The sequence below is a fragment of the Bactrocera latifrons genome, unplaced genomic scaffold (genome assembly GCF_001853355.1).
Source record: "Bactrocera latifrons isolate USDA-ARS-PBARC rearing strain unplaced genomic scaffold, ASM185335v1 scaffold_82, whole genome shotgun sequence".
Lineage (NCBI taxonomy): Eukaryota > Metazoa > Arthropoda > Insecta > Diptera > Tephritidae > Bactrocera > Bactrocera latifrons.
In genome coordinates, this window is record NW_017537512.1 from 287,927 (window position 1) to 302,623 (window position 14,697).

At 39.8% G+C, this 14,697-nt stretch overlaps 1 protein-coding gene across 2 annotated transcripts; it reads right to left on the reverse strand.

Annotated features, from left to right (window-relative positions):
- Window positions 1–4,020: 4,020 nt before the first annotated feature.
- LOC108977018 (trichohyalin) lies at window positions 4,021–7,458 on the reverse strand. Of its 2 annotated transcripts, XM_018946510.1 has the most exons (3): window positions 6,635–7,458; window positions 4,893–6,466; window positions 4,021–4,802 (listed from the first exon to the last, which is right to left on the reverse strand). In XM_018946510.1, the coding sequence occupies exons 1-3, from the start codon at window positions 6,942–6,944 to the stop codon at window positions 4,155–4,157; spliced, it is 2,532 nt and encodes an 843-aa protein (XP_018802055.1). In that variant the 5' UTR covers window positions 6,945–7,458; the 3' UTR covers window positions 4,021–4,154. The 2 variants fall into 2 exon arrangements, with proteins under 2 accessions (XP_018802055.1, XP_018802054.1); XM_018946509.1 differs by having other exon boundaries at window positions 4,021–6,466.
- Window positions 7,459–14,697: the final 7,239 nt, after the last annotated feature.

Consider the following 14,697-nt stretch of genomic DNA (forward strand, 5'->3'; position numbering starts at 1 on the left):
ATGTCATATCCACTACACAAAATTTAACAATTTTACAAATTTATAATTTTTTAAATATTTACCTGTTTTACAAATTTCAGTACGCGGCAGCACTGTGTATCAAAGTGCTCAAAACACGTGTTTTTTTTTTTTGTTTGTTAAAATGTTTTTTAAAAAAAATTTTAGTTTAATTATGAATTACGAATATTATAATAATAACGAACTTACATTTTTACTGAAAAATAAACAAAAAATTTAATTCATTTCATATTGTGTAATTAATGCAGTGCACAAATTCAAAGTGAGTTGGGATGATTATTGCAAATATTATTTATATGTAATTTTTTTATGTTTTAAAATGTACATATGACTCTGCTAAGGCTTTAATTTGTAAATAATTACGTTGTACTTTGTTTTTTGCTAAAATTTCCCACAAACTTCATTCAAAGTATGATATTTCAGAATTCTATATTATAACGCGTAAATTACTATTAATTATTATATAATTGAAGTCCGGCTTTTCAAATAATTTTAAATATATATTTTAACGGGTTTTTCAATAACACCGCTACAATAAATTTTTTAAATGGGCCATTTCGTGAGATAACACGTTCACAAAACTTGGTTTTCATTAAAACGTCCTGTTGGAAAAGCATATTCTCGAAGTCCACATCATCCAATTCTGACCAAAAAATTTGGTTATCATTGAGCGGCAGCGATTCCCATGATTCACAGTAACATGCCGGCTTTGATCATCACTGAAGATCGCAAACCGCACCAAACGGTAATTTTTTCGGGATGCAATTTGCTTATTGACGAAGCCATTCAGCCAGATCTTGTAAGGATGAGGCCAAAATCTTTTCGCAAAATTCGCCACGACGACGTCACAGAAATGCCCACGGTTGAAAATGACGTGTGAGAGACTGATTAGGGTCTTCCTCAATTGATACGGCAGCGGCAGCAATATTCTCGAGACTGCGGGCACTACTTTGTCTCTCTGCAACATAAACATTTTGTACTGTGCCTGTGTTTTTCCACTAGACGCTCAATTGTTGAACTGACAGGACGATTATGACGACCATAAATTAGCTTTGACTCCGAAATTATAATAATTTCGACTCGTTCTTGAATCGTATATCTTTCCATGATGAAAAGGAAAATCTTACTGAAGAGAAATGTCAAAAGCGCGGGAAAATCCATATTTTGTCGTTTGCAATCCCCATTAGTCTACTTTTGTAGCGACCCTATTAAAAAACACATTATAAGAGCGATCAGCTTAAAGGTAAGACTTCGTACTTAAAAAATTTCTCAGCCAGTTTTGTGTATACTGAGTTTTGTTTGAGCAAAAGAAATACGCCATATTTTATAATATTTTTTGTCGATAAAGTTGAAAACGCTCGTCAGGAGGCCCAAAATAGTGATTATAGTCCAGATACCGATTTCGTGGATTTCATTCCGGTTATTTTGATGTCAAAGATTAACCAATTGTTGAAAATACCGATAAAATAATGTAAATCGTGGAGTCGGACTGTCTCGGAAGTAATCGATACAGGGATTGCACAGAAGCTAAGCATTCAATAAAAAAATATTATTGCGAGAACTCCATGAACCGAATTCCCATCAGAAAATCGCAAAACATTTTATCAATTTCTGAAGCGATGGCTACGAGTGATGAAAAATTGGTCACTTAGGACAACGTCAAGCGAAAATGGGTATAGTCGAAACGCGTTAAACCTGCGCAAACGATCAGCAAGCCAAGATTAACTACTGATGATGATGTTTTATTATGTTTTGGTGCATTGGCAAGAGACCACCTACTACATAATGCTTAATCCTATCAATAATTGGATCGGGTTAAGAAAGAAATGGCCTAGACGCGATTGCGCGAAGTTATCGAAATACACCATGCATTAAGTAGCTGATTCGGATCAATTTTAATATGCTAAAAACTGAAACCTTCAATTTATTGCAAAAAATAGTGGAAAGACCACTAGAACTTTCATCGAGCTGCAATTTCTCAGCAGCAATAATACATTCATACCACTTTTCTTTATCTTATTTTTAGCCCTCAATATCTCCACCACCCATTTTATAATATCGCTTTGCTTTCTCGTAATTTGCACTTGGAAATAAAAATCGCTGGGTTGCTAAGCACCTCAAAATTATTTAAAGTTCAAAGTACGATCACTTTGGCACCCAAGTCAAGTGACGCTATCAACTTCGGTTTAAAGCGCGCACGTTCAAATCAAAATCCTCTGCTTACCCATTCTAATACACCCAACTATTTGACTATGCCTAACGCTGATCGTAAAATAATGATTATACTGACAAAGTAATCAAAAAGTAAAAGACTTTTCGGAAAGGCGCACGTGCAGCGCAAACGAACCGTGTCTACAACTGCCATTATGCGCCGTGCGACTTTTGGTGTGAAAAAGAATTCTTAATGCGCCGCTGCGTTGTAACTCAACACACACCGGTTATTATGCCAAAGTACGCACAGCAATTAGAACATCTGCTGAAATTACTTACATACATGCATACATATATACATAATTGTTTCTTCCTTCCTTCCTTGACTGCCCCCAAGTGTTCTTGTATATGCTAGCAAAGGCAGCCATTAGCCGTTGAGTTCTTTCAAGCGCTTGTCAGCCGAACAAAGGCGCTGCTTTGACGGACGGAAGTGTGTCGCAATTTCTTGTTTTGTTACCTTTCCAAGGATTGTGTTGGTATGTGATGTTTGTATGTATTCGTATAGAGTTGGGTTCACGGCATTTTGTTTACCCACCCCTTTGTACGCTTACAAATGTCGATAGTAGCGCGGCGCGGCAGGGAGGCACATAATTATTGCGCAATTCTGCATTTATGTAACGGAGATTTTTTCAATTCTTCAGTTGCATACCTTTACAACGAACGAGTTTACCTTTATGCCCCGCATCTCAGCAGCAAAACGTGGGAAAGTGGTTTTTTTCGCCATAAATCGCACAACTACCCATTAGTGATGCCAATGAGCATCGCATAGACCAGTTTTGGTACTTTGCGATATCAGAGGAAGTTCAGTTACTATTTCCATGGGGAGTAGTCATACAAATATAAATTCATACTCAAATTTCAACCGATTCTGTGCCCTCACTATCGATTCCTCTTCTAGCCAGTCATATCGTGGGACCTCAGATGGTTACAGCCTAGTCTTGCCAATGCGGACAAGTGCACAAGAGATGCTATGTTTTTGGGTGTTAGCCGTACTCTCTCGATGCCTCTGTGATCTGGCACCCAGTGTGAGAGAAGTTGCTTGCTTCTGACAACGGCTGGTTCCCAAAACCATCTGTTTCTATGTTAACTTTGAACCTTCTTTCCCAGTTGGAAAGTGGAATCATGTAGTCGGTGCTTGCCAAACCGCCATTACCCACTGATCTATACTCAAAGGTATGTAAATTCTTCTGCAGCCAGTAGTCGTCCCGCCGATTTTATTGCGCAAATTTCAGCGAAGACGTCTATATGAGTTATGCTTAAAGCTCCCGCTAAGCACATCGCAGCGAACTTCTGAACCCTTTACATTGGCTTTCTTTAGCGGGATTTCCGAACGCCTGTCCCTCTATCGTAGAATTGGTCTTACAATAGCTGTGTCGCACCAGTGAATGAGAGACGCAGAGAGCCGCGGGTTGTGCCAGGCATCTGTCTACACGCATATAAGACATTGCTAGCTTTTCTCACTCACTTTTTCACATTGCGCTTCCACAGCAGTTGGCTGTCTAGGACTACCCCAAGGTATTTGGTGCGATCCTTGAGAGACAGAGTTGTGTCCCATTTATCAAATGAAACTTGCATGGAAGAATTTTGTGCTCTCTTGTGACCATGAGCAGATCCGTTTTCTCCGGGTTCAACCCCAGATCCACTTACGATGCCTGGACTGTATTGAGAGTGATGGTCATAAGATTGCTAATGGTCTGTAGATACCTACCCGTTATTAAAGTGACAATGTCATTATACCTACAACTGCTGGCAAAAAAATCACACAAATTTTGAATTTCAAAAGTACCGTTCTTCAATGTTTAATGTAAATGGTAAATATTTATTTAAAAAAATAAATAAATCTCACAAGCAATGCAAAGTTTCTTACATAAGTGAAATCGACCAAAGTGTGGACTTGGTCTCGTCTCAATCATCCCCACACCCGCCTACATATTACGCGCCTTCAGCACTTGCTTCTGCGGACTGCATATATTCTCTTTGCCTGGGAAAAGTACGGTCTTCTTGGGTGTGGTGCGTGGTGTGCGCGGTGTCTTTGGCGTACGCGGTGTACGTGGTGTGCCAACATTAGATCCGGGTGCGGTCGATAGTGTTATCGTCTTGTTGGCGGGTGATGATGGTGTCATGCTGCTGCGCGACTTCTTGGTGCTATTTGGCGTGGCTGGTTTCAATAAGTCGTTGATTTCATTGCTGCTCTCGGTGCGTACACATTTATCGCTGCTGGATGAGCTCAATAGCCAAGAGGCGATCTTATCACATTCAGCGCGCAACTCGGTATCGATGAGTAGATCTTCGATCTTTTCCAAATCTGTGCTATTCTCACGCTTTGTGATGCCCTCTTCGACTTTAGACTTGAGCGCGATATTCTCCAATTTTAGTTGTTCACATTCGTCGCGCACTTTGTGCAGTGATTTCTCTTTGCTGTCAAGTTCCAATTGTGCAAATTGCAGCACGGTGGCGAATTCGTCCAGTGCCTTCTTCATATCCTGCATATACAGCTCACGTGATTCGTCCTTGCGCTTCAGCTCATTGTACATGTCCAGGTAGTGTGCGACATCTGTCGTATTGATGCGCTCCTGGAATGAGGTAGCAATTTTATTGAATTTTGCCAAAGTGTCCTCTTCCGAGGTGATTATATCATTGAATAGGTGCTCTTTAATAGATACCTCTTGTTGTAGTGTTTGCGACGACTGGCATAGTGTCTTCAATGCGGTCTCGGCTTCAGCGTGATTATTGCGCATCGTCTCCAATTCAGCTTGCAGCGTCAAATAGCTTTCCTCCAATGCGCCCTTAGCCAGCTGCACTGATTCCAGTTCGGCGCGGAATTGTTCGACATCCGCATCGGATTTCTTCAAACGTTCCATCAATATATTAACCGTGGAACGTGTATTACTCAATGTTAATTGATAGTTGTACTTTTCGGTAATGACTTTCGCCATATCTTGTTTCAAATCAACAACTTGTTTTTGCAATGTATCCGTCAGTTGGATGTAATAATCGATGCCATTGCGTATTTGCTCTTCGTATTTTTGTATCTTCTCATCGCGGTCGCGCAACATGTCATTGGTGGTCTCCAGCAAGACCATAACGTCTTGCTTTTCCAACTCCACTTTTATAATCTCGTTTTCGGCCAATTTCTGACGCTTATCGAGTTCGGCGCGCCAATACTGCTTCTCACGTTCCAGCGCATTCTCCAAATCGGATTCGAGTTTCTGTACTTTCTGCTCCGCCTGTTCCTCAGCGCTGCGCACCTTCTCTTCGGCGGTCTCAATCAGTTGCTCTTTCTCCAACAGCTTCGCCTTTTCGCGACACAACTGACGTATGGTGTCGCAATGCGCATCGATCTCGCAATTCTTATCCAACAGCTCATCCTGCAGCGACTTGATGAGCTCACATTTGCTTGCCAAGTCATTTTTCAAAGTGCTGCGCTCCTTCTTCAGACACTCCATTTCGTTTTGTGTGATCTTGTGCTCTTGCGCGTACGCCAAAGCATCGCGTTCGATTTGCTTCTGCAATTCAGCCAAGTCCCGACTAAACGACTCATTCGTGTTGCGCAAATTCTGTATGAGTTCAGTGTCTTTTTGTGCGCGCTCTTCGTGTGTTGCAAGCTTCTCGCGCGCCTCACTGATATCCAGCTGCAACGCGTCGATTCTATGCTGTTTGATTTTCTCTTCAAGACATTGTTGCTGTGCCTCTTGCTGCAGCGTGGCATTCTGTGACTTCAGCTCGTCGATAAAAGCTTGCAATTCCGCCAACTCATCAGTATGACGCGCTATGAGCATATTCATCTCCTGCGCCGTTTTGTTGCAACTCTCTGTGAGCGCCACATTTTCGGCGCTCAGTCGATCATTCAACTCTTTGTGCGACACATTTTCCGTTTGTAGTGCATGTATTAGATTTTCGGTTTTCGCCACAACACTAGCATTCTCCTCACGCAATTTCTGCTCCGTCTCCTTCAGTTGTTCCACATGGCGCTTGAGCACATCAATCTGACTCATATAGCTTTCGAGGAGCTCATTCTTTTTGCGTATCTCTTGCTGTAGCGCCTCTTTACCTTTAAGGCGACTACCGCCCGACTTGGTCGCATCCTTCACCGGTGTTGTGGTGGCCGAATGCAAGGGTGTAGAACTGGCGGTACCACCATTGTTGTTGTTGGCGGCATTTAATGTACTTGCCTCGGTTGGATTGTGTCGAAAGCGTAAACGTTGCGGCAGGGATGGCGTGCGAAAGAGTCGCAAACCTTTTGACTTCTGTCTCTTATACACATCTAGATGTGTATAAGAGACAGGTGTAGAACTGGCGGTACCACCATTGTTGTTGTTGGCGGCATTTAATGTACTTGCCTCGGTTGGATTGTGTCGAAAGCGTAAACGTTGCGGCAGGGATGGCGTGCGAAAGAGTCGCAAACCTTTTGACTTTTTGTCGTCCTTCACCGCGCCATCCTTCGGTATGGCGAACTCCTTGGCCTCCTTGCTGTTGGTGGCGAAACGCACGGCGTCTTTAAAGAATTTCTCGATCTGCTCTTTGCGTTCGGGGTGTCCTGTGCTGGTCGCCGCTATACTGTTGGTGGTTGTTGTAGCGGCGGTGACGGCATTTATACATTTGCTCGGTGTATTAACTGTGCAGGCGTCAGTGACCAAGCGCGCGGCTGCGGGTGAGTTGGCGCAATCGACATCGACGTCATTGAAGCGTTTTAGTTTGGCTTTAGAGAAAGACATTTTTCGGTAGTTGCTGTTACTGTTGGTTTTTGGCAGTTGACGGCTGGTTGCTGTTGCCTATTACCAGTTGGTTGCTGGTGGTTGTCTCTGGGCAGTTGGTTGCTGGTTCTTAGTAAGTGTCGTGTGCTGCGTGGCAGTTGAAAGATTGTAGCGATAAGCAAAGAGGGTTGACGCAACTGTTTGGTCGACCGTTATTTTAATTTCTCACTAAAATTTTTTTTTTGTTTTTTTGAATTTTCGTGTTCTTTCTTGAGCGCGTTTCGTGTAATTTTCAATTATGTTTCAACACACATTTAGCTTAGCGAAAATAATAAATGTATTTTCCAATAAGAAAATAAGCAACAGTTTAAACAAAAACTTAAAGATTTCAATAAACAAAACTGTAATAATTTAACAAAGTTTTTTTCGGCTATTTTTTGGTTCAAAAAAACACTAAAAACACACGGTTACTGTTTCGGCATTGGCGCTGTAGGAGACCCTCTTCTTTGACGTAGAAAAGTTCCTATTCGTTTGACTGTAGAATCCTAACTGTTTCCATTCGATCGCCGATCGTGCCAAACATAGCTCTGTTGACGCGTTTGGCAGCGCTGCGCTGCGCGGCTCGGTGGTGGTTTTACTTCCAATTTTTGTTGTGCAAAGGTGGTGGTTTTTACCTTGTAACTTTCTTTAGTGCGTTTTGTTTTTGAAATGAAAGGTGCCGTTGCGGATGAAGGAGAAACCTACGAAATGGAACAAAAACAAGAAAATTAGCTCTGCTTACAAGCAAGCCAATGCGCACGGCAGCTATTGCAGTCCTTTACTTATTCTCTAACACAAGTAATTTTGCTACGCATATACAGATATATAAATATATACAAAAATATGTATAACTGATAAGGTATGCGTATGGCTGTTCATTCTTGTAGAATACAATAGCTTTCCATTCCTTTGTTGGCTCGGTGTTAAGTTTGAATGCAAAAAAATGCGCGCAACTTCGCCACGTTCATGGGTGTTACCGGAAGGAAGCTCAAAATAAATGCTATAATCAAATTTGATACGTATTACGATCGCTTATGGAATACTAGAATATACTATGTCATATAGTAAGCTTGTAAATGTATTTAAAGAAGTATGTATACTCACTTTCAAGCATATATGAACATACATAAATAAATATATAGTAGGTCTATAAGAATATCCTTCGGTATACATCTGCACTAAAAAATTAATTGAAGAAAATATTTTTGGATCATCTATACTTAATAAATCCATTCCCATTTGTTAAATCCGCTTCACTGAATCACCTTACTGCGACAACACTGAGTTTTGCTGACAATACCGGTTCTTTCGATTAATCTTTGTAAAATGGAGACTATCAACTAACATCCAGAACACAAATTTGACGAATTTTACGTCGAATTGGTCTATATAAGCTGCGAGCGATTTTTTATATTCGTGTGAAGTTTGATCTAGATCTTGGAAACAGTGCTTATCGCTGTACTCAGCGATAGTCAAGCGCCAGTAAAAACGATATCAGCTTATGAAGTCAAATCGCTATTAGTGGATTGGCACTGTGTACAGCTGATCTGGATGCCAGGGCATAAAGGGATAGCTGGTAATGAGCTGGCCAACGACCTAGCCCGCTCTGCGACTGCTTCCAGAATGATGGGGCCAGAACAATACATTGTGGTAGGGTCCCACGTCATAAAGGAAAGAAAACTTGTCCAACATGGGCATAGTATCTTGTGCAAATTGCCGGTTTTGCGAATATCTGATTCTAGATTTCTCAGCCATTTGTAAAAGCAGGCTCAAGGCCCTTGAATCCAACAGGGAACACATCACCTCCATCGCGCCCAACACACGCCTGGAGCTTTGTGACCATATGTGATATAGGAGAAAGCACAATAGACTATAGGTCGCAGTACAAAACTTCAATTATTATTATTTTTTTTTTTTCAATCATAAAAGAGATAATAAAAGATATCTTATGGATTTACTCAACTCATTTTGGTTAATATTTTGGGTATGAATCATGTTAATCTCAGCCGAAACCGAAAACAAAAAAAAAAATTAAATCCACTGAAAGCACTGAAGACCAACTGAGTGTTAAAACAAGTTTATAGAAATTCGGATTAAGCGGTGGCATGCTTGTATGAACTTAAAAGGAGTCTATTTTGAATTTGTATTATTCATCTTATCAAATGAAGAAATCAGTGAAATATATTAGGGGAAAAAAGATAAACCCAAATACCCATTCGGAAATAGTTAATTAATGTTCCAGTACTCAGGTATGAGGAAGTTTCAACAACTAAAGTGTGGCGACAACAAATATAGGCTGGCAAAAAGATGGTCGGCTTAGCAATCCAATCACCATGACTAGAAAGTCATAGAAAGATCGCAACAAACCCTTAATTCGAAACAGCTATCGGCAGTTCAGTCTACGCCAAATCTAAATGGTTGAGCAACACCAGCTGCTCAGCATGAATTTGGAAGATCTTCTCGACGTGTGATTAGAAACAGCGAACTTTTTTTTGCGTCAACTTATGGCTCACTCTCCGAAAAGAAAGTTTAATTTTCAGGAAAAGGCATTTATAGTCTGCTAATTCTTGCGTATATAAACTTGTTAATCGTTCAACCCTGAATTATTGTTTACGTCTTTAAATTTAAAGGAAAATGCTAAACAATATTCTCTTGGTCCAACCGTTGAGTCCAATTTTCGATACTTAGAGCATTTCGACTGGTAACTGGTGAATGATACTCGTGATGCTCTGCTTCAAAGCTTGAATCGAATCGCTACTGTCCGCATAGACCTTAGACTTTACATGTCCATGCAGCAAAAAGTCCAACGGTGTGATATCATACCATCTTGGTGATCAGTCGACGGGCCCAAAACATGAAATTATCTGCTCACCGATGTATTCTTTCAATAAATCCTGCTTATGCCACATATAACCTTAAAAAATCCATAAAATTTTGGGGTCGAACCTCATTTAGAAAAATTCGTTGGACTAATTTTTACAAGTCATTCGTCATGCCCATCCTGCTATCTGGTGCAGAGGCATGGCTTGGTCATGTTGTCAGAATGGATGAAAATACTACAGCTCTGAAAGTATTCTACGCAGTACCCGCCGGTGGAAGCAGATGAAGGGGAAGACCCCCACTTCATTGTAAAAACCAAGTGGAAAAGGACCTGGCTACACTTGAAATCTGCAATTGGCGATAAACAGCGAAAAGAAAGAACTACTGTAAACTCGGCTATCTGCATTAATAAAAAAGAGGAAGCAGTCATTGATGGCAGATCATAATTCCAAATCTCTGGAATCTTAAGATCTAATATGAGCTGATTGAAAAACGAAATGACGAAGTCTTATAGAGTTCAATGAACGCTGACTGCAACTCTGACTCTTAAAAACATTAATTTATTCGGACTATAATGTCATTCTTCTTATGCAGTTTTTTAATAAGTTATGTAAAAGGTAAATTTTTATTCACTTTTCTTTTTCCCTAAGCTGCTAGAAAACGGTAACTACTTTGTGTGGAACATTGACTTCAATTTTTTCATCGTTATCCGGGTTACTAAGTTTTTTCTTCGCTTTTTTCTTACGTATGTAAAGAAAAGTTTATATACATACATACATATGTACTCATAGTATGACTCGTGTTGAAACTTTTACGCAGTTGGACTATGACAGCACTACTACAACAAAACTCAAATATAATAGTATGACTTACCTGAGTACTGCGTCGTTCCATTTAGACAGGGGTAGCACATGCTCAGTAAGCGCAACTAATGTGTGAGGAACAGTGGGTTAAATTTTGATAAAATGTTTAAAAAAATTTTGTGTACAGATTCATGTACATACATACATATATGACCAAATGAACAAAGTTTAGAAATCGTTCAACTTTATTACGAAAATTCACGTTCTGTAAAAAATTAGTTTCGCGCGCTTCGCTTAATTTATGGTCAACATAATCGACCTACTGAGCGTACTATTCGCAACACCATCACCGATCTTGAGACCCAACATTTATTATTAGATAATATTGGACCGAATAGATCACGTCCAGCAGTGTATACGAAGACCGTGTAGAGTCGATTCGGCGCCGTTCGCAGCAACACGGACTGACGTATGGAACGACTTGTCGCATGTTACGTTGAAATTTTATATTAAAAGCGAAAACTGAAGCCGCTCAAATTTCTCAAGCGTCATCGTTTCGCTCTATGGGCTCTTGAAATGTTCCAAGAAGACCCTATGTTTTCGCGACTAATTTTGTTCAGCGATGAGGCCTATTTCTGGCTCAATGGGTGTGTAAACAAGCGAAATTCCCGCATTTTTAACGAAAATCATCCTTCAAGTGCTGCCATTTTACTCAGAAAAAAACAACGGTTTGGTATGGTTTGTGGGCCGCTGGTTAATCAACGGTTAATATTCCTTTAAAGAATTATGCCGGTGATAACGTAACCGTCAATGGTGACCGTTATCGCGTCATGTAACCTACAATTTGATGCCTGAAACTGAAGCTCGTGTTCTCGACATCAACCAATGTATTTATTGAGAGAACACTTCGGTGAGCAGATAATTTCATGTTTTAGGCCGGTCGATTGAGCACCAAGATATTGTGATATCACACCGACAGACTTTTTCGTGTCTGAATATGTAAAGTCTAAAGACTACGCGGACAATCATGCTTCGATTTTGGCCTTGGAGCAAAACATCACTCACGTCGTTCGCCACTTAACACTTGAACGAGTCATCGACAGTTAAACGAAGTCGCAGCCAACATTTGAAAGAGATAGTCTTCAAAAAATAAATGCCAAAGAATGTTATATCGAATCATAATAAACATTTCCCGCTAAACTTTAAGTTTCTGTGTTTTTTCTTCTAAAAAATGGGAAACCTCGAAATAGACCATAAACCTCGAGTTTTTGCCAGACTCTGCCATAATTTTTAGTAGCCTACAAAAATGTATGCTGAATTTAAAACAACAAAATAATTGAGATTATATCATATATAATTTTTTGGCACTTTTTGCTCACTACAGTTACACTGTGCTTAGCGCCCGCATACGTCTTCGGGGCCAACAAGAAGTCGCAACAATTGAATTTGAATTATGATGCATGTAGAGAAAATACTCGCACACACACACACAAACTCACATACATACATATGTATACTCATAGCGTACAACTTATATGAATGCACTGTGTGTACATCGTCCTTTCTTACACTTCCATTGTCGTAAGTATTCTGCGTTAAGTACATTGGCCGCAAAAAAGGTAAAATGCCAATGCATTGCCAGCGGGGCGATTGAATCATTTTCGCGCGCATTCGCCTTGGCCAGCTGGGTGACTGTGTACACATGCCCATATAACTGTGTGTATACATATGTATATTCTTAAGATAATGTTTGTGTGCTAAGGCATACGGGATTTTCCTTTGCTTTGTAAAGGGATCACCATGAAGGTACTATATGGCATGTTTATATGTTTGTGTGTGTGTAACATTAGTGTTTATGAGGTTGTATTGTGTAGTCTATGCGACATGCGCACCTTGACATAAATCTTGAAAGACCAGCAGTGTACTTTGTAACGGTCTCTTTTTAATAATACAAGTAAATGGAACGTAGATTATTAAAAATCCATGACAGACAGAGCAGCTGAGCGCTACTGCTTTCAAATATACATACATACAAATAGAATACTTACAGATATACAGTATAATCTTATATCTGTGTAAATGTATATATTTATCTATACTTGTATATTCCAATATGTAAATACCAATTAAAAAAGGTTGCTCTTCCTTAATTGTACTTTGCATGTGTGAATGAGTGTTTGCGATTTCTACCACCGATATTCGAAAGGTTATGCAAAGGAGAAAGATATAGCAACGAATTGCTGGAAAATCTGCGCTAAACTGATAAGCCAGTACCAGCCAAAGAACATTCTTTGGCATTTATTTATGGAAAATTATCTCAGATCGTCCATCCGTCGAGTTCAATTTTTGAAGACTCGATCGTGAATTTCGACTAGTAACTGGCGAATGACATGGAAGCGGAATTGTCCGCATGGACTTTAGACATGTATGTATATCCCCACAGGAGAAAGTATAACGGTGTAATATCATACGATCGGCTCAAAACGTGAAATTGTGTGCTCACCGAAGTATTCTCTCAATAAATCCATTGATTGATGTGATATGTGAGAAGTGGCGACGTATTGTGAAACCAAATGTCGCCGAGATCATGACGCTCGTTATTGACGTTTACGTTTCCTGCGGCATCATTTTTGAAACCTTTGTTTTTTTTCTGGATTAGATAGCAGCCTTTATTACTTAAGGTTGCTCTTTATACCAAATACGACAATTTGCTTGTTTACATACTCATTGTACCAAAAATGGGCCTTATCGCTGAACAAAATTTGGCTTGAAAACGTCTTGGAACTTTTTAAGAGCCTATAGAGGAAGTGCTGTTGATTGGGAAGATCGAGCGGCTTCAGTTCTTGCACAATCTGTATTCTGTACGCTTTCAACTAAAGATTTCGACGTAAAATGCGCCAAGTCGTTCCAAGTGCGAATGGCGCGGATCAACTCCACGGCCTTCGTGTACACTCTCAACTACAGCTACTATACTTTCTTCACTGAGTGCTGGATGTGGTCTATTCGGTCGAACGCAGGGGAAAAAGTGGCATTTTGGTCAAGATTTGAATATTGATATTTACCATCGAACACTTGATATATACAAATAAGGAAATGGACAAGTATAACTATAGATTGTAATGACTGTTGGAAGAAACAATATCTATCTGTACGAATGCAACACTTTCCGCAATCCTCTAATAAGCCTCTGTATAAGTCTTGTTTCAGTTCATAGCAGGATCATTATTAATTGTAAAGTTTATTTTCTCCCAAGAAACCAGACCAGAATCGTATTGATGCTCCCCTGTCCCCTTGCATTCTAGCACTGGACCTATAGACCTCATGTGAGCTCAGCAATATTTATATATAAATGTTTTCTTGTATGTATTTTAAAGCTACGAGAACTGAAGGAGGCTTAGAAGGAACATTTTCTTTCTTTGGCTCCTCAACGTCAGCCGCCACCAAAACATATTCACCTATGTATGTACATATGTATGTTTTCAAATATTGATGCCAGAGATCTATATTTTTTAAGGGAAGGTGTTTGTTCGATTACCCAGTGAAATTAGAAGTACACACTCCAGTTGGGCCTACGTAACCGGAACGGACCCGAATTTTTATTCGCCCAAGGACTGAATTCTGCTGCTAAAACAACAACGGAGGTATATTTTTTGTTGTTTGTCAGATGCCTAGCTAAGTGTCAGGTGATTTAAATAAGTAGTAAAATCAGTTATTCGGGGGTCAATTAAGCGGTGGATACTGTATTTGTATACGGAATATACACAGATATCAAGCGCAAACTTAAAGATGGCAAAATATGTCTTCCAATAATATCGACTAAACTATAGTAGACACCAGTTAGAGTTAGTGGAATGCGAGTTTTCATGTAGTTTTCAGCGAAAACTCGCTTTCAATGTGACTTAGTTTGACAGATGGATGAAAACACAAGGTTTAGGGCGAAAACCAATTTTTTCTACGAAAACATGTTAATAACAAATATATTATAAATTTTGCATCGCATATCGATAACATCGATAAAGGGAGCTATACCAGATGTCTAAAAAATTTTGTATAATTCAATTCAACAAGTGATCCGGCAACTATTAACTATCGATTGTTTTGCACTGTATTTT

Bases quoted from the DNA above. Each gene is read 5' to 3' on its own strand.
- LOC108977018 (XM_018946509.1), bottom strand. From the start codon at position 6,944: ATGTCTTTCTCTAAAGCCAAACTAAAACGCTTCAATGACGTCGATGTC. The intron at 6,467-6,634 runs GTTTGCGACTCT...AGAAGTCAAAAG, and splicing joins GGACGACAAAAAGTCAAAAG to GTTTGCGACTCTTTCGCACG.